Source organism: Orycteropus afer, unplaced genomic scaffold (assembly GCF_000298275.1).
Source record: "Orycteropus afer afer isolate SDZICR_OR568_19922 unplaced genomic scaffold, OryAfe1.0 scaffold00088, whole genome shotgun sequence".
NCBI classification, from domain to species: Eukaryota; Metazoa; Chordata; class Mammalia; order Tubulidentata; family Orycteropodidae; genus Orycteropus; species Orycteropus afer.
The window spans coordinates 10,879,631-10,902,783 of NW_006921675.1; the positions used below are offsets into that span (position 1 = coordinate 10,879,631).

Sequence of the window (23,153 nt, forward strand, 5' to 3'; positions counted from 1 at the left end):
GTCAATAAAACACAAGTAAACCTCTTTCTGGTATTCTTTGCCTTGAGCCAAGATCCATCTGACAACAGCTATGATATCCCTTGTTCCACGTCCTCTAAGTTGATAGCTGGTGTCTCTGATTTCTGAATCTTCAATATGGATTCCCTTAGTGTGATGGAAAAAAACCACAACAGATTAAAATGTGATGTTCTGAATGGATCATGTTGTATGGGAATGACAAATATTCATTCTCCTAAGGGCCACTGCCATTGTTGTTAGGCGCCATCAAGTCAGTTCAGCCTCATAGCAACCATGCCTACAACAGAATGAAGCACTGCTCCCCAGTCCCGAGCCATCCCCACGACTGTTGTATGTTTGAGCCCATTGTTGCAACTACTGTGTCACTCCATCTCCATGAGGATCTTCCTCTTTTTCACTGACCCTATGCCAAGCCTGATGTTCTGTTCTGCTTCCCTAGTGCTGCTCTGAAAAGAATAGACCACAAAATGGGATGGCCTTAACAAACAGGAGTTTATTCTTACAATTTGTAGGCTTTGAGTCTGAGTTCAGAGTGCTGGGCTCTAGGGGCTGGGTGAAAGCCCCTCAACCTTTTGGGCTTCAGCTTTGCCTCCTGCTCCCAGCCCACTGGAGCTAGAGGCTTTTCTTCACTCAGACAGCTGCTAGCTGCTGAGACAGACAAGCCCAAGATTGACAAATAAAAGGCACAGTCTCGATGTTACCAAACCACACAGCAGGCCATTAACTCAAGTCCAGTGAAAGTCCCAAGGTCAGCAGAGCATGGCAGGCTGCTGAACAATGACATGGCTACATGTAGGGTTCAAGTGTGCCATAAGCTAGAGACTGTTCCCAAAGCTGTTTCTTATGTACAGGAAGCAGAGTTCATACCCAAAGGCAGCTACTCAGCTGCTCCCAGTAGATTCCACCATGGAGTTGATTACCAGTCTCATCATGGGGAATACTACATCCAGCTGCCCAGCCACTCAACCAGGCCCAGGCAAGTTGACACACAAACTGAACTACCACACGTTCTTCTCCAGGAACGGGTCCCTCCTAATAACATGGCCAAAGTATGTGAGATGAAGTCTCACCATCTTTATTTATAAGGGCCACTAGCCTGCAGTTTTTAAAGAAAACCATCAAGGGTCATTCACAAGGAAAAGTGAAAAACAGTTACATAAAAGGACCAAGTTGTCTCTCTTAAATAAGAAATGAGTCACAATTTTTACATTATTTTAAAAACAAGTATTTTAAAATACAAAAGCATGCCACTTTAGCTTGGAGGACTGTTAGCAATGATCTTGTTACAATCTGTAATATTTCAGATGAATTTCACTTCAAAGAGATAAATATTTGTTTTTTTTCCCAATACAGTCACATGGCTTGGCAGGACAGAGACTTTTTCAAACCTCTTATTTTTCTGACTCACAGCTCTTTATTGGGTTTTATAAAGTTGCTAAGTTTTCCTTTCTTCTGCCAAGGAAACTCTTACCAACCATGCCCTGAGTGAGATGCTGCAGTCACTGTAGGGTAAAGGAGGTCTGGAGGTCTGTGCTAGAAATATTCTTTAGTTAGTGACTGACACTACAGGGTAGAGTAATTCTCTGGGTTCCAATCCAGATTGCGCCACTTTCTAGCTGTGGAACTTGGGCAAGTTCATCTCTCCATTTCCACACTTCCATCCTCATGAGGATACTGATACTATTTACTATTTAGAGTTGTTGCCACACAGCTAGATTAATGTCTAGCCCATTGTAAGCTGGAACTGTTAGAATGATTGTTGCTCAATACTCAGTTTTATGTAGAATGATATAATAAAAATCCCTTTATGAACTTCCATGTGTGGCATTAAAAGGTAGCTTTTATCTTTGTCCTTCGATTACCATGTGCTTCTTGATTCCATATCTCATTCTTGGCATTTTGCAGAGGTAAGCAAATGCTCAGAAAGCTAGTGGGTTACCTTCCCCGAGGAAGGCAATCAGAAACAGCCCCTTGGCCAAGGGTTGCTCTGTGGAGACTTCTTTGTTTTTCATTACCTAAAATGAATCATCTCTCCTTGCTTAGACTTTATGAAACTACGTTCTGTTAGCATCAAACATCCCGAAGGTTTCTAGGTAACCCACTGCCATTGAGTCAGTTCCAACTCATAGCGAACCCCATTGGGTTTCCAAGGCAGTAAATCTTTACAGAGGTAGATTCCCCGTGTTTCTTCTACAGAGTGGCTGGTAGGTTTGAACTGCCAGTCTTCTGGTTAGCAGTCAAATGTCTTACACATTCCACCACCAGAACTCCTTATATTAACTTTAGAGTAGTGGAAAGGAAACACAGGCTATGGAGAACACAGTATTTGGCCACAGGAGTCTTTTGACTAGTTTTAGTAGTAAAGCTCTCCTCTTACAGAGAAAGAAACTAAAGGCCAAAGATGAAAGCATCTTGTCTGTTTGGTTTACATTGTTACTATCATCATCATCTGTATCTCTCTTGTTTACTTACTTTGCTTTGCCTTAGTGCAAAATGGATTTGAAGCAGCTTAAGGAAAGTACATGCACAAAATAGTCAGTGAGGGACTCTACTGAGGAAAGGGGGATTGGTGCAGGGACAAAATGATCGAGGGAAACAATTTTGGAAAAAACGCATGATGATAAAGTTCTGTGTATGTTCCTGGTTCCTAGCAGCTCACAGAAAGGGGCAAAGGTGATGTGATTCATTGAGTTGATAAGTTAAACAACTTATCATTGCTTATCACCAGTCATCATCATTGAAACAACTTAGCATAGACCATTGCTGAGGAAGAGGCATAGCCAGTTCTGATGTGGAGGCTGAGAGAATTTCCCTCTGGATTGTTAAACATTTTTATTAATACCTCTTTGATACAGTGTTCTTATACTTAGAGATTTAGAGCACTGGATTCTGCACAACATGCTATGTTTACTTAGAAATGTTGTTAGTTGCTGTCAGGTCGAGTCTGATGCGTGGTGACCCCACGTGTGCAAAGCAGAACTGCCCACAGTGTTTTCAGGGCCGTGACCTTTTGGAAGCAGATCACTAGGCCGGTCTTCCTAGACACCCCTGGGTGGGTTCAAACCTCCAGCGTTTCATTTAATAATCGAGCACTTAACTATGAGACAGAAATAAAAGACTTCAAGTCATACTACCACTGATTAACAACATAAGTGGTCCAAGGGCATAGTTTTGTCAGAAATATCAATATCAAATCTAGAAATTACTAAAGGCAATTTTGCAAGTCCCATAAAGCAATGTTTTGCAAACTGCAGATCATTGTAAGTCATAAGATTAACACAGCTGTAGCAAAACAGAAAATATCAGAGTAAGAGTTTCTGTGTATTTATGGTTGTACTCTGTTATACTGTAAAATGTATTTTTTTATTGGAGGTTGGGATTGGAAAAAAAAAAAAAAAAGGTGGAACTGCCATTAAAGTTTACAGAGGGTACAGAGGAGCCTTGGATTGAGGGTCGGCTTCTGGGGAGTCAGGAGCAGTAGGGAAACCCCAAGAAAATGGCACGCATTGGAAGCTGGGGGCGGCTTAAAGACTGAGCAGAGCAGCGGCCCTAGCCTAGGAGGAACAGTGTTGTTCCTCCTGAGCACGGGCTCCAAAAGCAGCATGTCTGGAAAATGAAGACAGTCATGACCATTGAGGAGGAGGCACTGTGGAGTCCATGTTTGAAACATCAAAGTCACACCCTGAAAAGCGTGGAAATGGTCATGAAAGACTGGACTCATAGCGACCCTATAAGACAGAGTAGAACTGGCCCTTAGGGTTTACAAGACTGTAAGTCTTCACAAAAGCAGACTGCCACATCTTTCTCCTGCAGAGTGGATGGGTTCTATCCAAGCACTTAACTTCTGCACCACCAGGGTTCTAATATTTTGGATATCTTGAGTTAAATAAAATAAGTTAGTAAATTAATTTCCCTGTTTTCGTTTTTCTTTTCTAACGTGGTTACTAGAGAATTTAAACTTACCTGTATGCCTTGTTTTTGTGGCTCACATTAAACCTCTGTTGAATAAATGGTGCCTTTAGACCTTCCTTACGCTATCTCTGAAGTGCCTCTTAAAGGGCTATTTATTTCGTGATTGCTGTTAACCCCTCCTTTCCAAATTCTCTCGACTGCTTCCCAGTCCTTGAAATTCCTTTTAGAAAAGAATTATTGTTTTCACTTAATGATGAAATTCAAATACTCAGTTTGAGCTTATGCTTTAGTGGGAATAGACTTTTTCCCATAACTGTCTGTCATTCAAGTTAATAACTGATCAGACTTTCCCTGGTTGTTTGGATAAAGAGAATGGAAAGTGGGCTTCAGGTTTCCCAAGTCTGGAGAGTGGATCCCAGCACAAAAATGGCAAGACTCACATGACAGATGATGTTGGTGTCTGCCTTTCTGTGTCTCTCAGGCTGCTCCATGGGGACAGCCCTGCTGCTGATGGATTCTTGACTTTGAAAAAAAAAAGAAGTTTAATTTCAGATTATGCTTGTTCCCTAGAGATTTGATCATTGCAGTGTTTCTATAATTGACATTTTCTTTTTTCCTGTGCTAAATTTGGCTCTCCATTTTGATTATTAGGAAGGATTCCCCAACTTCAGATTTCTACCTCCTTTCAAATCCCTGACCCCAGGACACAGTAGAGGGTGTGGAAGGCTCTGAGATCATGCCGAGGGTTTCAGTACCCACTCCTGCTCCACAGGGTGACTGACTGTGCGTCTCCTTGCTTTTTTCCAAAGACTCTATATCTCAGACTCAACAATCGGGATTGAGTAAAGGAAAATACAAATGTAATGTTTCCTAGGGTTCTGCCTTTTGAAAGGAAAATAATCATAGTGTGTGATGATTGAAAGATGGTTTGAAACAGAGGATGAAGTTTCTGAGCCGTTTAAACTGTTAATGAGAATCAGTGTGGTTCTTCCAACCGGCAAAAGCATATGAATTTTTCTTCTCCCTGTGCTTTCCCCCAATAGGAGTTGCTCTGAAACCTACCGCATGCCAGTGATGGAGTACAAAATGAATGAAGGGGTTTCCTACGAATTCAAGTTTCCTTTCCGAAATAACAACAAATGGCAGAGGAATGCCAATAAGGGGTCTCATTCACCTCAAGTCCCATCCCAGGTGCAGAGTCCTGTGACCTCACGGCTGAATGCTGGGAAGGGAGACGGGAAGATGCCACCTCCCGAAAGAGCCGCCAACATTCCTCGAAGCATCTCCAGTGACGGGCGCCCCCTGGAGAGGCGGTGAGTGTGCCCTTGAAAAGTTGGCTCTGAATCCGTGCCCAAAATGAATTAAAACCAGACCCATAAGCACTCGCTTTAGGCCTTCCCATATTTTACTAGAAATCAACGCATACATTTGTGGCTTTCAAAGCATGGTAGGATTCCAAAGCCATCGAATAAAGGGGGACATATTCCAGGAAAGCATTCAGCTCTGTGCAGTGGTGTTTGTGCTTTGCTCTTAAGCTACCATATGGTGTCAGCAGAAATCATCACTGCACACTTAGCAGCCATGGGAACCAGGACTGGGCAAACTCTTTGAGGTGGCAGTGACCATATTATCACCTTGACGGTCTGTCTTTTTGGGAAAAGTGATGTTATTGTAACAACTGAACGTCTTTGGTTGAATAACTGTGTTTGTGTCACTTTGGTGGTGAAGAATGGTGGAGAAAGGAAAACAACTAATACAGCACACATATTTTTTCCCCACTGCTCTGAAAGTCAAAGAAAACAGTGGGGAGAAGGTGTTACACAGGGATATGTTAAAACATTCAACCCTGAGTAAAATTAGCAAATGGGAAAAGGGTGGAGGGAACCTAGAATGTAAGAAACCCAGGATCTGTTAGTAAATTGAAAGTCATAGTGGAATCCTTTGCAAATGATAAGTGGTTAAGTAACTCTGCATTTATAAGCATGTGCTACACATCTTTTTTTGGAATTCACTGTAAAGTACAGTGCAGCACTTTGAGCTAGAGTCCAGGTATGTATTTGGCTGGGCAAGGCTAATAGACCTTTTGTGTTTATTAACCTTGGCTTGTATTGTACTGGGTAAACCTGCTGCAAAAGACCTTTTAAAAGTGGCAAGGAGCAAAGATGTCACTTTGAAAACTAAGGTGCATTAATCCAAACCATGGTATTTTCAATCGCCTCTTATGCGTGTGAACGGACAATGAATAAGGAAGACCAAAAAGTTGATGCCTTTGGGTTGTGATATTCACAAAGAATACTGAAAATACCATGAACTGCTATCTTAGAAGTGCAGCCACAGTGCCCCTTAGAAGCAAAGAATGGCCAGACTTCATCTCACCTTCTTTGGTCATGTTGTCAGAAGGCACCAGTCCCTGGAGAACGATGTCACGCTTGGTGAAGTAAAACCAAAACAAACTCACTGCCATCGAGACGGATTTGACTCATAGCGACCCTTCTTGGGTTTCTGAGGCAGTATCTCTACAGAAGTAGATTGGCCAACCTTCCTTCCAAGGAGTGGCTGGTGGATTTGAACCACTAGCCTTCTGGTTAGCAGTCAAATGCCTTAGGCACTACACCACCAGAGCTCCTTGGTAATGTAAAGGGTCAGCAAAAATGAGGAAGACTCTCAACAAGACGGATTGATCCAGTGGCTGCAACAGTGGGCTCAGGCACAGCAAGGAGTGTGAGGATAACGCAGGACCAGGCCAGGTTGCACTCTGTTGTACACAGGGTCACTGTGAGTCGGAGCTGATTGGACAGCACCAAACGACAACCACCACCTTGCTCTTGGTTCCAACCCTTCCCCCTGTAACTCTCTGTTTACAGGAGCTCTATGTAAACTAGATTAAGTACTTTTACGATATGAATTAAAAATTGATTGTAAGGTTTTTTGTTTAATTGAACTGTATGTTTACTGTTGTTAGTTTCCCTCGAGTCGGTTCTGACTCACAGAGACCCCATGTGTGCAGAGTAGAACTGCTGCATCCTTTTCCGTGGCTGTGACCTTCCGGAAGCAGATTGCCAGACTTGTCGTCCAGCGTGCGTCAGGGTGGCCTCGAGCAGCCAGCCTTCTGTGTTTGAGTGCTCAACCATTTGCGCCACCCTGGGACTCCATCCACTCTTGGTTAGCCCAGAGTACCTAAGCGAATGGAGGGGACAGTTGAATTGAGTAGCTTGCTAGTCACCTGCTAGAAGAAGCCAACTTCTCTCTGCCCATCCCCTGTCCTTTCCCCGTCATTTTTGCTTGTCTTGATGTGTCTCAGAATGTTTTTGTGGCCTCCTCACTGGAAGTCCTGAAAGATGGGAGAGGCTCTGTTCCAGGAGCTGTGTTGGATAGAAGGAAGATTCCTCTCGAAGCCAAAATGTGACCCTAATTCATCAGAGCAGCAGGAGCAAGGTGCCAAGAAGAAATGGTTCCCAGATGATACAAGTAAATAGTCTTTGGTTCCACTTGGGAGCAGAGAGCTAGATGTTTTTAAAACTTCACTAGAATCTTTCATCTTAATCTAACTTTTAAGCTGTTGGATAAAGCATTGTCACTTAACTGTTTCAGAATACTAATACCATTTAGAAGTAATTTAATAAAAACAAACAACCCCCCTCGCCTCCTGCAAAAAAAAAAAAAAAGAAAAGAAAAGCAAAAAAGCAGTTGTCTTCCTAAAATTCCTCATTGAATCCCAGATATTTATTTACAGAGCCTTGCTATTTATCTCAATAAAAGATTCCTCTTCCAAAGTGGCCACATTCCCATCTGGAGCCCCATAGCTTTCGTTATTTTTGAGGAAGGAAACATCCAAGAGATCTGAATAAATTCTTTGTTCTACACATTCCAAACTTGGCCCTTTCAGAGGTGTGTGTGAACTCACATTCATGGTTTGGCCCACATTTTGGAAGATGAACTTGTTTAGAGAAGGAATTTTTTTTCCCTCCCCTCTTAGCGCTATTTTTTTTCACTCTGGAACAGTCAGCAGGCTTTCACAAGGGAAATTGTTTTCGTGTTATTTCCGTTATTCAGTATTCCATATAATAAAATAGCAGAATGTGTCTCTATGCCGTGTTGACTTTAATTTCTGCAACGGAAACTAAAGCTTGCTGCTGAAAATAGTGACCTCCAAAAGTGAAAATATCTTTGTAGCTAATTACCATCTTTGTATGCGAACAGCTTTCAGAGCTAGAGAATGCAGAGCCCTATTTTTCCAGATGGAACTCCTTGAGTTTTAGGGATTATTTCTTGGACGTGTACTTGTCCCTGCCTTTCGTCTTAACTCCACACAGAGGAAAGTGCATCTAAGTAAATGCTCACTGTATAAGACTCTTAAGAGTAGCCCTGTGGGTCTCTTAGCAATACAGATGAAAGAGCAGAGATGAAGCTACCAATGAATTTCTGGGAGATTTGACCTCTACTCAGTGCCATCTGAGGCCTCTCAGTTTCAGCTATTCTTTTAGGATACTGGGCTGGAATTTCAGATCTTGTGATAGAGGATGCCATAGTTTCTAGGGCTGCCGTAACAAAATACTATAAGGAGGGTGGCTTTAAAGAACAGACATTGATTTTCTCATAGTTGTGGAAGCCAGGAGTCTGGATTCAGTGTGCTGCTGTGTCTGTTGTAGGGGAAGGTCCTTTCTTGTCTCTTTCAGCTTCTGGTAGCCCTGGGCATTTTTTTAGCATCCCTTGCCTTGTAGATCGATCCTCCTTTAGTGCCTTCCCCCTGTCTGTGACTCTATTTCCTTGTCTTTTCTCTTCTTTTATGAAATACTACTCAGAAGGGATTAGGTTTAGAATGCTCCCTGCTCTGGCATGACATAATGATCATATCTTCAAAAAAAGGCTCTGTTTTCCAAAACAAGGTCACATTCACGGGTACGGGGTTAGGACTTGAACATATCTTTTAGAGGACATGATTCCTTCTGTAACAGAGTTAAGTGACTTGCCCTTATATTTTCAGAATATTAGAGTTGTTTCATTCAATTTGGAGTCTTGTTTGTGAACTATGTGATAATTAGATGGATCTTCTGTGAAATTTTAGAGCCCAGTTTCCTATCCTATCATTCCTAATTTTTAGTTACACAGCACTTTCTTCTTTAACTATTGAGTCAGAAATAGAAGTACTATCTGAGCATTTTGGTTTGCTATAATTTCTGGAATATTTGAGTATTACAGAGACTCATGACATTCATCAGAAATATCTCATGGGTATCTACATTCTTAAAGTTCCCCTGCAGTATTTCCTCCATAAAATGTACTGAAATATAAGTAGGTAAAAAAATAAGTATTCCCTTCATACCAACTTTCTGAGATATGGAAGTGGGGCATGGCGAGGGCATGCCTTGTCCATTTGACACTCCCCTGCATACCAGCATTGTCTTGTTTGCCATTTATATTTGTACCTGGGCCATTTATAAGATATGATATGAACCCTTGAGATGGAATTGCAAACAGGAAAGTAAATGCCCAGGGTCTTAATATCTTGAATCTTGCCTTATTAATAATGATGCAAGCCTAATATTGAGACTAAAATATTGCTTTGGTGGTTATTTCATACTATTTTCCCCAAAATTTTAACAAGTCTTTAACTGTAGGAAAACAAGCCACATTTCAGCTTAACTTAGCAGCCATATCCAGTCCACTCTGGCCATGCTACAGAAATCTTCACTTACCACATTTGGATCCAGCATGGTTCGTTCTGGATGGAAACGTTAGTTTGCTGCTTATAGAAGCACAGTTCTTCTTGAACTACAGGGAGTCACCAAATTTAAATGTCATTAAGAGCAATTTTTTAAAAAAATACATTTGCAAAATAGATTATTGTTTTCCTGTAATATCAAGGTCAAGATTTTTATGACATACTAAACTATGCTGGTGTCTAAATTCCTAACAACAATTTTAGCTAGGTGACGTTCTCTATACATTAAGAGAAACTGATCCATTTGGCTTCTAAATAAAATGAAGTCTAATTTTGTTCAAATATATGAGCTCTCTGTTTCAACTGTGAAACACGCTCTGCAGGTAGCTTTTTGAGTACACAATTTTATTGTGCTTATGAGTACACAATTTTATTGTAGTGTTTATTAACAGAATTAGTATTTATTGAGCCATAAATAGGTAATATGGCACAGTCACTATTTTTGCTTCAAATTTATCTAGAGTTTAAAATAACAGGCTATAGCACATTGAATTTGACACAATACTCTTAAACATAACGTAAGATCAGTAATAAAAACCTATCTGTGTTAATATGCTTGAAAAACTTAGCAATTCCGGGTACTTTGCATGAACAGTAGACATCATAGCATATCAAATAATTTTCCTTTTAGATGAGCTATTATCAGTCTTTGTGTAACTATTTGGTGGTACTTTGAGGTTTTTCATCTGGATTCCAAGCTGAAACACACACACACACACACACACACACACACCCTCGCCTCCAGCATTTCTGTAGCAGGATGGAGGTTGTTTCCTCGTTTACATGGCTGTGCCCCATGCAGGGCATGAAGAGTGCCTGGTGAATATTGTTGAAACAAATGTAAAGTCTCCTCTCACAGAGCAGAGTAGCCATTCAATCTTTATTGTTAAGGAAATGCTTTCAAAATTTCTTTCTTTCATGCAAGGTTCTGTGCTAATCTTCACTGTGTTGTTTTCCACTGTCAGTCCTTCATTTGGTCTTTACTCTTCCTTTGTTTAGAATATTAACTATGGTTAGAAGTTCTGGAACTTGTGCTTTCCAAATGTCAACCTGGATCACAGTTGTACGACTTGACATGAGAAGCGATAAGTCATGGAATGTTAGCACTTGCTGCAGTTGCTCAGGCTAGTTCCCCAGGCTAGTTCCCCATTAACTTCCATGTTTATAAAGCCAGTGCCATTGTTCAGTCTTCAGCTTATCTAATACTACCACCACCTCCTCCTTCAAACTCCTTTTCCTTGTCTTCCAAACTTTACTCCTGATTGTTTTTTTTTATCATCACCTCTTTGTACCTGTCTTATGACCTCAAATTTTTGTTCCCCATGATTCCTGTCTCATTTTTCTTTAAATTTCACACTGAAGATGGGGCAATCTACTTCCATAGTGATACTGCCTCGGAAACCCAAGGAGGGGTCGCTATGGGTCGGGTTCGACTCGATGACACATAACAACAACAACAGTATCTCTGGAAAGTTCATCCACTTCAGTCACCTTGGCCATCAGCTCTATGTGGGCAGTTCCTTGATTGTTTCTATGTGGCGTTTACCTCTTTTCCACCTCCCGTATTCACATGCCTGACCACCTGTTGGGCACCTGCACTTAAAGGTCCCACAGCGTCTCACACTCACAAGTCCGAACTGCCTTCAGCCTCACCGTGCCTCCACCTCTTCCTTCTCCTGTATTACCTCCATCTCCTTTCTCGTGCCCATTTAGTTACCTCATCCCCATCTCCACACTGGTATAGTTACCAAGTCCTTCATTTCTGTTGAGTTCCTCTGTTTTAAGCTTCTTCCTTTTCATGGCTGGGCCTCTCATTTCTCAATAAGATTTTTTTCTTCTTACCTGAATAGTTGCCACAGCAGCCTCCAATTTCATTCCCAGCTTCCCACCCCCACCCTTTCACGCTGCACACCGTAAAGGGTAGCTGCGTGAAAATGGAAATGCCCCTCGGACCATGCCTTTCATTACATTCCATAGTTCTGCCTACCTCACAGATCCAGTACAACTCCCAGCGTGGTCTGTGAAGGCCCTGTGAGTCACCTGCGTAGCCTTTTCTTTTCACTGCTCCCAGCCAACCCAACCTCTAAGCCTGTAAATGGTTTTCTGTTCAGTCAGAGTGCCATGTTCTGTCTCCCCTTGATGCCTTCACACGTGCAGCTCCGCTTGAACCGCTGCCTCCCACTCCCTCTTGGATGCTTACCTCCCACTGGTGTTTTGGTACCAAGCCCAAGCCATGCTTCCTCTACAGATGTCTCCCAACACTGTCCTGCCATCTCTACCTTGATTGCCCCTCCTGGGAATGTTCATAGCACCTAATGCCTTCTTCACGGAATTTATGATATTTCATTTTCACCTTCTCTGTTCATTTTTCCAACTTATTCATCTTTGTATCTCAAGGGCTAACCAGATTCTGACATGTAATAGCCTCATGATCTTTTTCCCTTTTTTAAACTTGCTTTAATAATTACACCAGGAAGTCCCATAAATACATTTAGTTAGTTCCTTGTCTTCACACTTAATGTGAGGAGTCCAGGCTTCCCCAGTAAGCGTTTAGTCTGCTTCACCCCCATTTGTGTCAGAGCAGAACTGTGCTCGGTGGGGTTGGCAGCGGCTGGTTTCTCAGAAGTGGATCAGCAGGCCTTTCTCCTGAGGCTTCCCTGGGTGGGCTGTGCTCCAGCATCTCTGTCAACAGCGAGCTCATTAACTGCACCACCCAGCAGCTCCTTGCCCCGGGATTGTGTACCTTTCTCAACAAAAGAGCTGATTTAAAGAACTAGAGACAGAATTAAACCAATTCAGGTGAAAATGTATTATGTTATTTTCATGAAAATTAGATGATAGGTAAAGATGAAACTCATTGTAGTCTGATAAAGCTATAGAATTAAAACTACATTTAAGCAGAATTCTTTGACTTCTGTTGGCTAAGTTTAGAATACTCCTATTTCAAAAGTGTATTGCTGGTAAAGCCTGCCTGAAATTGATGAAAAGTGAAATGTAAGTGGTTCTTGATTGAATTTCCATAAAAGGTTGAAACTGAATTATAGTGCTGTCTTTGTCAGCCGGGAGGAGGTCGGAAAGCAGAGAGCCATACTTGGCTTGCAGAGAATGTGGTTGCCAAGCGTTTAGAGCTCCTTCCCCAGCTCTTCGGAGGAGCTCACATACTCTGGCATCCATGTTGGGGTTAGTGTTTAAATGATTTGCAAGTTCACATTTTTAGATTACATTAAAACTATATTTCCTATTTTAAAATTTGCGAAATGTGCGCACTGGATTAAGGTTGGCTTGCCTTCCAATTCCCTCCTCTTTTGCAAACTCCAGAATGACCCAAGGAATAAAAGTACATGCTCCAGTGTGGTCCCCACCTCAGGTACCTGAATTGTTGTGGTTGTTCCTCCAGCCTCTGCTCTCAGCCTAGGGAAACATTCCCACAAGGGCTTCCACCCTTGGAACCACTGGGAGCTCAAGGAGCCACCAAGAGTACAGGCCCTGCAGTCCCAAGACCTTGACTTGTATCTTGGTTCCACCACTTGGGAGGTGTGTGACAGTAGGCAAGTGTCTAATGTCCTCTGCACATTACTGTTCCTGCTCATCAAATGGGGTACCAGTCTCACTCCTTAGTATCATTGTGACAGTCACCTAAGGTGATGCAGGTAAAGCTCTTAATACATAGCAGGCTTAGTAAGTAGGAGCTGCTGCTTGTAATTGTTATTGCTACTGTTATTTTTTTAGGTGTTGACCAAACACAACTATGTAAAAGTGAAACATTGCTACTTCAGATTGAGTAGGAATTAGGCAGAGTGGCCCAGCCTAAGGTGATGAATCAGCGCTGACCTAATCTGAGCACATGGTGGGGTCAGGCTTCAAAGGGTCACTTTGTTTCCCCAAGCAGGCTGTATTGTCCTCAGAGACAGGGTCATGTTTAATGTTAGTTTGATGGAGACGATGAACTCAGAACACCTGCTGTGCTGAAAACAGCAATGGTTGATTGTGCACTTGCAGAAGGCGTACAGAATTCTACAAAAACCATACATGTGATTTAGAGTGACAGGCAATAAACATTTCTTGAACTGCCAGGGTCTCAGAGATCATCTTGTAAAATACAGTTGAATTTTAGAAAGAACAATAAGGTTGTATGTATGTGGAAGTATTATCCTGCATGGTGCTACAGAAGCAGCCTTGGGTATATACCCAGCAGCTGGGTCTTGCCTTCTTACCTAATTTAAGGGAGCATTCTGCATGAAGACCACTGAGGGAGGCCTGGCCTGGCCACACCTTATGGGAAGGTCTACAAGACCCCACAGTGGCTCCAGGACTTACTCAGTCCCCTTCCTTCCCCGGGAAGTCCTTCACAGTAGCCAGGTCCAGCAGGTGCCCAGCTATCACCCTCCTCACCGTGGAAAGAGAAGAGTCTCAGACTCTTGGCTGATAAGAGCACATCCGGTAAATGAATATACTTATCATTGGCAACTTACATACTTCCCAAAAAATCTGTTTATTCTGCCACCTTATATTTGAAAGCACTGACATTTTTCAGATTTGTTGACTTTACAGCACATTATAAATTTGTGAAAATTAGTGATAATGAAGCCAAATTAGCCGCCTAGGCATGTCCCCACAGCCTGTCATTGTGAACTTGTCCTATGAAGCATCTTGCTCAGAGCCCTGGGCAGTGAGCAGGTCTGACTGAGGTCTGTTTCTTCTCATGAGGGTCACTTGGTACTGGAACAGAGTGGTTATTTGGATCTGCTGTGGTTAAAGTGCTTTCTGAAAAAAGTGGGCTGAACTTCCTCACCTGCACTAACTTTCTTTCTCACCTGCACTGACAATTGCTATGAAATAAATGAGATGGGCAGAGTGTCCTTTGGGCTGGTCAGCAGAGTTGAATTCTTTCTTCCCCTGAGTGTGAGTGTATTGGGGGGGGGGGTTAGGGGGTGTGTGTGTGTGCTCTGACAGCTGAGCTCTCCCTGTGTGGCCCCATCACAAAAGGCCTTGTTAGGTAGATACTGCTCAAGCCCCACAAAGATGGCCCTGGACCCTTTGCTCTGGATGTACCCCTTTTGGTGCTGCCTGCTGATCTTGAGGAAACACACAGACACACAGGGAGGGGGTGGTGAAGGCAGGGAGCTGGTTCATATACATGTGAGCGTGCTTGCAGTGTTGGCAGGAACTCTCTACCCATCCCCACTCCCGGAGAAAATTAGAATCAACCTAATTAAATAGCCCAGAGTCTCCTAATCTATTGCTTTTTGTTTTACTTTTCTAATTTTCTATTATACTGAAAAGCAATAAGTGACTATGGTTGTTGGGTGCAGTTCAGTCAATTGCAATTCATGGCAGCCCCCTGACTCTCTCATAGAGCCACTGGGTGGGTTCAAACCTCAAACCCTTCAGTTAGCAACCAAGCACTTAACCATTGTGATGACTGTGGTGTACTATGTAAATGTAGAAGTTGGGCCCCAGAGGTTAAGGTATGTTGTAGTCCATAGTGAACAATATGTGCTTGTTACATGCTTGACTGAGCTAATTTGTAATGGCATTTGTTGACTGTTGAACTGAAAGATAAGTCCAGGAGCATTGGTACTAGTAGAATTCTCTGTGGGAGAGTTAAGGAGGTTGTGTGGCAGCCTTTTTCTTGTCTCCTAATGTGGTGCCAACTTAGAACAGCTGTAGGAGGAGGTTGGGGCCTGAGAGGCAGCCTGAGGAAGGTGCACAGGGACAGCTACGCCAAGCAGGGCCCTGCATGGCATTCTTCACTTCAGTTTTAGATCTTCTGCTTTTGTTGGTGTAATAATAAATGAATAAGTAAAAAATAAAGGAGCTCTGGTGGCCTAGTGCCTAAGGCATTAGATTGCTAACCAGAAGGCTGGCAGTTCAAGCCCACCAGCCACTCCTCAGAAGGAAGGCTGGGCAGTCTGCTTCACCATGATGCAGTCTCAGAAACCCAAGGAGGGGTCACTATGAGTCAGATTGTAGTGTAATAGGATAAAAAAAAAATTGTTTAATTTTTTCCCAGGCATCAAAATCCTAACAAGCCGGAGGGGGGGGCGGGGAACTTCTCACCAAAGGATTTGATTATGACTTATTCTCATGAAGTGTTTGGCCTTGCCCTCCACTACCATTCACAATCAAAAAGATTAGTATTTGTGGTGGGTCAGTGGATTCTTATCTAATTTAATGTCACATTTTAGACTTATTTTATCAGTTCACATGCACCTTTGGAAACCAAAAAGAAAAAAAGGAAAGGGACACATCTGCTTCACTTCAGAACTTCTTTGCTTCCTTCTAGCCTAGCAGATGAAGTTTGGACTGCCTCAGTTTACTGTGCAAGGTCTCCTCAGCAAGACCCACCCTTCCTTCTCCCCAAGGCTCCCACACATCTCCCACCCATGCCCAGCGCCCCAGTCAAGCATGGCCATCCTGGAGGCCACACAGCCCACCTCGTGTTCCTGTATACTCACTCATAGCTTCTGTGAAAATCCTGGACTTCATACGGACCCATCTCAAATGCATTTCCTTAAGAAAGCCTCCACGGACCCATCTCAAATGCATTTCCTTCAGAAAGCCTCCCCTAGGCCTTATCACTAACCCACCTAAACCCCTCATTACTCTGAGCTATTCTCATAACAGTTATATTTTACTTAAAAATTACAGGTAACCTTTATTGACCCTTTATTCTGTGCCAAGCCCTGTTCAGGGTCCTTAAAATGTAAGTTTTCTCAGTTAATCCTCCAAAACTCACTGCCATGGAGTCAATTCTGACTCCTAGCAACCCACTGGGTTTCCAAGGTGGTGAATCTTTATAGAAATAGCCTGCCTCATCTTCCTTCTGTGGAGCAGCTGATGGGTTTGAACTGCCAACCTTCTGGTTAGTGGTCAGATACCTTAGGCACTGTGCCACCAGAGCTCCTTAAAACCCAGGAAGGTGGATACTATTTGAACGCACCCCTTATAGGTAAGGATGCCAAGGAATTGTGAGATGAAGTGATTTTTGCAGAGTCACAGCTGGCTAGTGCTCAGATTAACATCAAGGCCACCTGACTCCAAAGCCCATTACTCTTAGTCACCAGTCAGTCTATAGAAATGAAATCCACCACCACACATAGATGATCCTCAATAAATATTTGCTTGACATATGCACGTGTGAGTGTTTGTACAGTGAGGGGCCCAATTTCATGTGCTGCAATCACGGTTCAGCTTCATGGGTATGTGACCCGCGTGCTGCACATGAACCCATGCTTAGAAGGCACCACGCTTGGTTCGGTGGTCTGCTGTCACCATCTTGAAATTCTTAACAAATTTTGAACAAGGTGCCCCACATTATCATTTTGCACTGGGCCCAGCAAATTATATAGCCAGTTCCTCCTGCTATCAGTTTTTATTTCCTGTCCTTTAAAATCACCCTTACATATAAAATCAGCCCTTCTCCAGAGGAGCCCATGGTGCATGCCAGGCCACTGGCTTCTGAGAGCTTGGCAGCAGCTGTGAAGTGAAAATTCATTTATCTGAGTGTGATAAAATTGTCATATTCTCCTAACTGTACCAGGGAGTTCTTCCTTGTCATAAATTGACCTTGTCACAGAAGGACCATCAGAACAGGATTTCTGTGTTCCCATCTGAACAACCACGTCTGAATTGTATGGCCAGAAATTCCACACTAGCTCTGTTCACAAAGTACCCGCTAGGAAGAGGTCAACAGTCTGGTAATGTTGACAATGTATATGTATCAACTGTGAGTTGATTCATGGGAAGGCTATGGTGGAGGCAGGAGTTAGTTTACTATAAGCCTGGGATTTTTTTGGCCATTCTTGCCTCCCTTTTACTCTGGTATGAGAATGCTTCTGGAAAAACGAGGAACTGATAGTGATCTTGGACCATCTCTTCTTAAATGTCCAGCCCCTTCAACTCTCTTTTCATTGAAATGAAATATATTGCATATAAATGAATAAAACTGGCCTAATTGTCAGTCCTGCACACTATGAAAGTATTGTCAGTCAATGCTGCTGATCTTGACTTGTTCAACTCTGCATTCTTGATAGAATCAGAAAACCTTGGTGTATTGTTTGTGCAGACGGAAGTGATTTGGAACCCTGGAGAACATTTAGTATCAGTTACTTTAAAAACATCAAGTTATTTCTTGGCTAAATTTATGAAAATGCAGGAAGAAAGATCTCTTGAAATTAATGCTAAAGGTTTCAAAAATTCTGTTCTTGCAGAGAGCAGAGCATTCTTAAAGATGATTTCTTACATTCCACAGAATTGAAGGCTCAGAGCAATTGGGAAAGAGATTAATTTTAGCCCTCTGAGTTTGGTGCAGGACTGGGCTGTGTTTCTTTCTGTTATACAAGTCGCTTTGAGTCGGGCCTGACTCAAGAGCACCTAACAGCAACCCTATTTGGGCAGCATTAACATCAGACATTTGGCTCTCTTTAAGAGAAAGCAAAGAGATACGGGTTTATCTCAAAGACTTTATCTGCACTCACTCCCCAACCCTTAAAATACACTGTACTTGTGAGATGGCAATGGTGGGGGTATAGGGGAGACTCTGGAGCTTAGCGTGCTGGCTTCTCATGTGCGCCAACTCGGGGGTACAGCTCCCAGTTCTCGAAGCGCCTCTTCAAAATGGCAGGACAGCAACGAGCCCATCTTACAGTAATGATTGATCGTTGTCCCTGGCGGAATGGACTGCCAATGCGCAGGCAGGGAGCACCTCCCACTCCCTGGACTAGATCGGCTTTCTCTTGTTCTCAGAATAACGTTTGTGTGATGGTATCAAACTCAGGGTATTTAGAAAGCACAGTAAGTCATCAAAAGAAGGGCTGATTCTGGATTTTCTTTACCTACCATGCATACTCACAACATCTGGAGTCATGAAAACATTGGGGTGGCATTCCATCAGATGCTGTATGTGTGCTCCATGTGAGCAAAAAGAAAACAAAGCCACTATTGAGAAAAGGCAGAAAAGGGATGGGAATGAATGCTGGCCTTCTGGAAATGCTGTTTTTCACTTTGGGATAACTCCAATAACCAAGTAGAATTTTCTGATACATTTGCCAAATAAAAGAGCTGAGGTTGAGAACTAGCTTGAGATCTTTAGCTTTATGTTCATTTTGGAGAGCAGGGTTAGAAAAGCAAACTCTGAATACAAATACACGAGTTACATCTTGACTTGTCCTGTGGAATCATGTTGTCACATCTTCATGAAGATAATTCATTGGCATTACTTGTCTACCACAAACAGAATTGGGGAATCACTCGGCCCCCAGATGTTGCACTAGCCCCACCCACATTAGTATTCTATTGTCTTCTCCCGTCCTCCTCATTTCTGTGTCATCTCCTCTTCTCTAAGAAGTCAAAGCAGCTGCAAAGTGAAGCTCTATGTGAAGTTTTCCCTATCAGATGCATTTAAGAGCCAGGCTCTAAGGCAGAAAAGAGTGTAGTATCTTGTTAGATTTGGATTCATGTCATTCCTTAATCCTTAGCTAGTTTTCTTCCTTCCACCTACTCCTCCCATTCCTCCCTCATTCCAGTACCGTTCCAATGACTCCAGAATACATAGTGAGGACTTCAAAAGTGTCTTAATGGAGAAGAGTAAAGGAACATCCTCATCTAAATGAGGATGCCAGCTCTGTGGCTAGCCTATATTTCTCTGAATTTGTGTAGCAATAATAAGGTTGGTGATGATAATGGGAAAAATTGCATCCCCCCCAAAGAATGTTGTTGTTGTTATGTGCTATCAAGTCATCTCCAACTCATAGCGACCCTATGTACAGTAGAATGAAACACTGCCTGGTCCTGTGCCAGCTCCATGATCTCAGCTATACCTGAGCCCATAGTTGCAGCCACTGTGTCAGTCCATCTTGTTGAGGGCCTTCCCCTCTTTCATTGATCCTCCACTTTACCAAGCATGATATCTGTGTTAGATTGGGTTTCTCTAGAGAAACACAAAAACCAGCAAAGTGTATATATATATATATATTTATGGAGAGAGAGAGAGAGAGAAATTTATCTTAGAAAAATAGCTCACAAGCGTATGGAAGCTGACAAGTCCAAGCCGACAAGTCCAAGTCTCTGGAGGAGATGGGCTGGTGGCCGCTTTGGCTTCCGCAAGCACAGGGGGGCCGAGAGATTCAAGGCTGGCAGGCAGTACACTGGTTGTTGACTCCAACAAAAGACGAATCCAAGATCTCCAGGCCGAGTGGTGCGCTGCTCACTCACAGAAGTCTGTAGTCCGCACACCAGGATTCCAATCCCTCAAAGAATGCAGCTCTTTCCAGGATGTCCCTGGATATCTTGGAAGCAGGCCACACCCCTAGGGAAACTCCCCTTGGGCAGACTGGCCACTCAGAACACAGTCATCTGATCCCATCATGGGAACAACCACACAGAACTGGGGTCCAGCCAAGTTGACACACAGCTCCAACTATCACAATATCCTTCTCCAGGGAATGGTCTCTTCTTACAACATGACCAAAGTAAGTGAGAAAAGTCTGGCCATCCTCACTTACAAGGAGCATTCCAATTGCACTTCTTCCAGAACAGATTTGGTAGTTCTTTTAGCAGTCCATGGTACATTCAGCATTCTTCACCAGCACCACAACTCAAACGCATCAACTCTTCTTCGGTCTTTCTTATTCACCGTCCAGCTCTCACATGCATATGAGGTGATTGAAAATACCATGACTTGTGTCAGGCACAGCCTAGTCTTCAAGGAACATCCCTGCTCTTTAACACTTGAAAGAGGTCTTTTGCAGCCAATTTGCCCAATGCTGTACATCATCTGATGTCTTGACTGCTGCTTCCATTGGCGTTGGTCGTAGAACCAAGTAATATGAAGTCTGTGACAACTTCAGTCGTTTCTCCATTTATCATGATGCTGCTTATAGGTCCAGTTGTGAGGATTTTTGATTTCTTTATATTGAAGTGTAATCCATACTGCAGACTGTATTCTTTAATCTTCATCAGTGTTGTTGTTGTTGTTGTTGTTATGTGCCATCAAGTCAGATCCGACTCATAGCAACCCCTCCCTTGGGTTTCCAAGGCAGTATCACTACGGAAGTAGATTGCCCCATCTTTCTTCTGAGGAGTGGCTGGTGGGTTTGAACTGCCAGCCTTCTGGTTAGCAGTCAAGTGCCTTAGGCACTATGCTACCAGAGCTCCCAATCTTCATCAGTAAGTGTTTCAAATCATCTTCACTCTCAGCAAGCAAAATTGTGTCATCAGCATATCCCAGATTATTAATGATTCTTCCTCCAATACTGATGCCAAGTTCTTCTTCATATAGTCCAGCTTCTCGGATTATTTGCTCAACATACAGATTGAATAAGTATTGTGAAAGGAGATAACCCTGACACACTCCCTTCTTGATTTTAAACCAGGCAGTGTCCCCTTGTTCTGTTCAAACAACAGCTTCCTGGTTTATGTATAAGTTCCTCATGAGTACAATTAAGTGTTCTGGAATTCCCATTCTTCTCAATGTTATCCACAATTTGTTATGATCCACACAATCGAATGCTTTTGTGTAGTCAATAAAACACAAGGAGACATCTTTCTGGTATTCTTTGCTTTGAGCCAAGATCCATTTGACATCAACAATGATAACCCTCATTCCATGTCCTCTTCTGAATCCAGCTTGCATTTCTGGAAGTTCTCTGTCATTATACTGCTGCAACCATTTTTGAATTACCTTCAGTAAGATTTTACTTGCATGCAATATTAATGATATTGTTCAATAATGTCTACATTCTGTGGGATCACCTTTCTTTGGAATGGGTACAAATATGGATCTCTTCCAGTCAGTTGGCCATGTAGCTGTCTTCCAAATCTCATGGCATAGCCAAGTGAGTGCCTCTAGCGGGACATCTGTTTGTTGAACTATCTCAGTGGGTATTCCATCAGTTCCTGGGGCCTTGTTTTTGCCATTTCCTTCAGTGCAGCTTCAATGACTTCTTTCAGTACCATTGGTTCTTGATCAAATGCCACACCTCCTGAAACGGATGAACATCGACCAATTCTTTTTGGTACAGTGACTGTGTATTCCTTTCATCTTCTTTTGATGCTTCCTGCGTCATTCAATATTTTACCCATAGAATCTTTCAGTATTGCAACTTGAGGCTTAAATTTTTTCTTCAGTTCTTTCAGCTTGAGAAATGCTGAGTGTGTTCTTCCCTTTTGGTTTTCTAAGTCCAGGTGTTTGCACATTTCATTATAATAATTGGCTTTGTCTGCTCAAGCTGCTCTTTAAAATCTTGTGTTCAGCTCTTTTATCTTGTCATTTCTTCCATTTGCTTTACCTACTGGCCATTCAAGGGCAAGTTTCAGAGTCTCTTCTGACATTCATTTTGGTCTTTTCTTCCTTTCCTGTCTTTTTTAATGTCCACATTCTGTGGGATCACAGGATGTGCTTTTTTCATGGATGATGTTCTTGGTGTCATCCCACAGTGCCGCTGGTTTTTGGTCATTAGTGTTAAATACATCAAATCTATTCTTTAGATGGTCACTAAATTCAGGAGAGATATCAAGGTCATATTTTGGCTCTTGTGGACTTGTTTTAACTGTCTTCAACTTCAGCTTGAAATGTATATGAGCAGTTGATGGTCTCTTCTACAGTCAGCTCCTGGCCTTGTTTTGGCTAAAGATATTGAGCTTCTCCATTGCCTCTTGCTACAGATGTAGTCAATCTAATTCCTGTACACTCCGTACACGTGAGGTCCACGTGTATAGCCACTGTTTGTGGTGTTGAAAAAAAGTATTTGCAATAAATTAAGTCATTGGTCTTGCAAAATTCTATCATACGATCTCCAGTGTCATTTCTATCACCAAAGCAAAATTTTCCATCTACCGGTGATTGTTTAGAACAGCATCCTAGATCTCATCTGCCCCCATTCTCTCCCCTTTACATGTAAAACTGATGATATTTACAAAGTATATTAACTTTTAGTCTGTTTTAATTGTATTTAGTAAAGTATTCACAAACTTTGGCACTTTATTATTGGTACCCAGTTGTCAGCTGATCTAGGCCCACTATGGGTGGAAAGCTCCTGACTTTGGGACATCTGATACAACTGTGGGACCTTATCTTAAACCCATCTACATTTTCTGCACTGCTGACAGGGATTCTCCTTCATTAAACAAATACGTGTTAATTACCTGGGAAAGCAAAAATAAATAAGGCTCAATTCTGCCCCATAAGGATGGAATCTAGCTGGGAGATAGACTCAGGTAAAGCTAACTGTTGTTATTGGGTACCATTGAGTCGTCTCCTACTCATAGCGGCCCTGTGTACAACAGAACAAAACACTGCCCAGTCTACAGTATTTTGAGGTACTATAGTGGTGCAAGGAACAATCTTGTAATGGGATTTGAGGAGGTTCTGCTTAATATATGATGTTGTTGTTGTTGTTGTTGTTATGTGCCGTTGAGTCGGCCCCGACTCATAGTGACCCCTCCTTGGGTTTCCGAGGCAGTATCACTACGGAAGTAGGATTGCCCAACCTTCCTTCCA

The 23,153-nt window shown here is 42.6% G+C and overlaps 1 protein-coding gene across 1 annotated transcript in view; it reads left to right on the forward strand.

Annotated features, from left to right (window-relative positions):
- SIPA1L1 (signal induced proliferation associated 1 like 1) overlaps positions 1–23,153 on the forward strand; it is a 184,497-nt gene that overhangs the window by 93,654 nt on the left and 67,690 nt on the right. Inside the window, exon 9 of the mRNA XM_007942340.2 lies at positions 4,974–5,243. Within this exon, the coding sequence (XP_007940531.1) occupies positions 4,974–5,243 (270 nt within the window). The remainder of the gene's footprint in view (positions 1–4,973; positions 5,244–23,153) is intronic.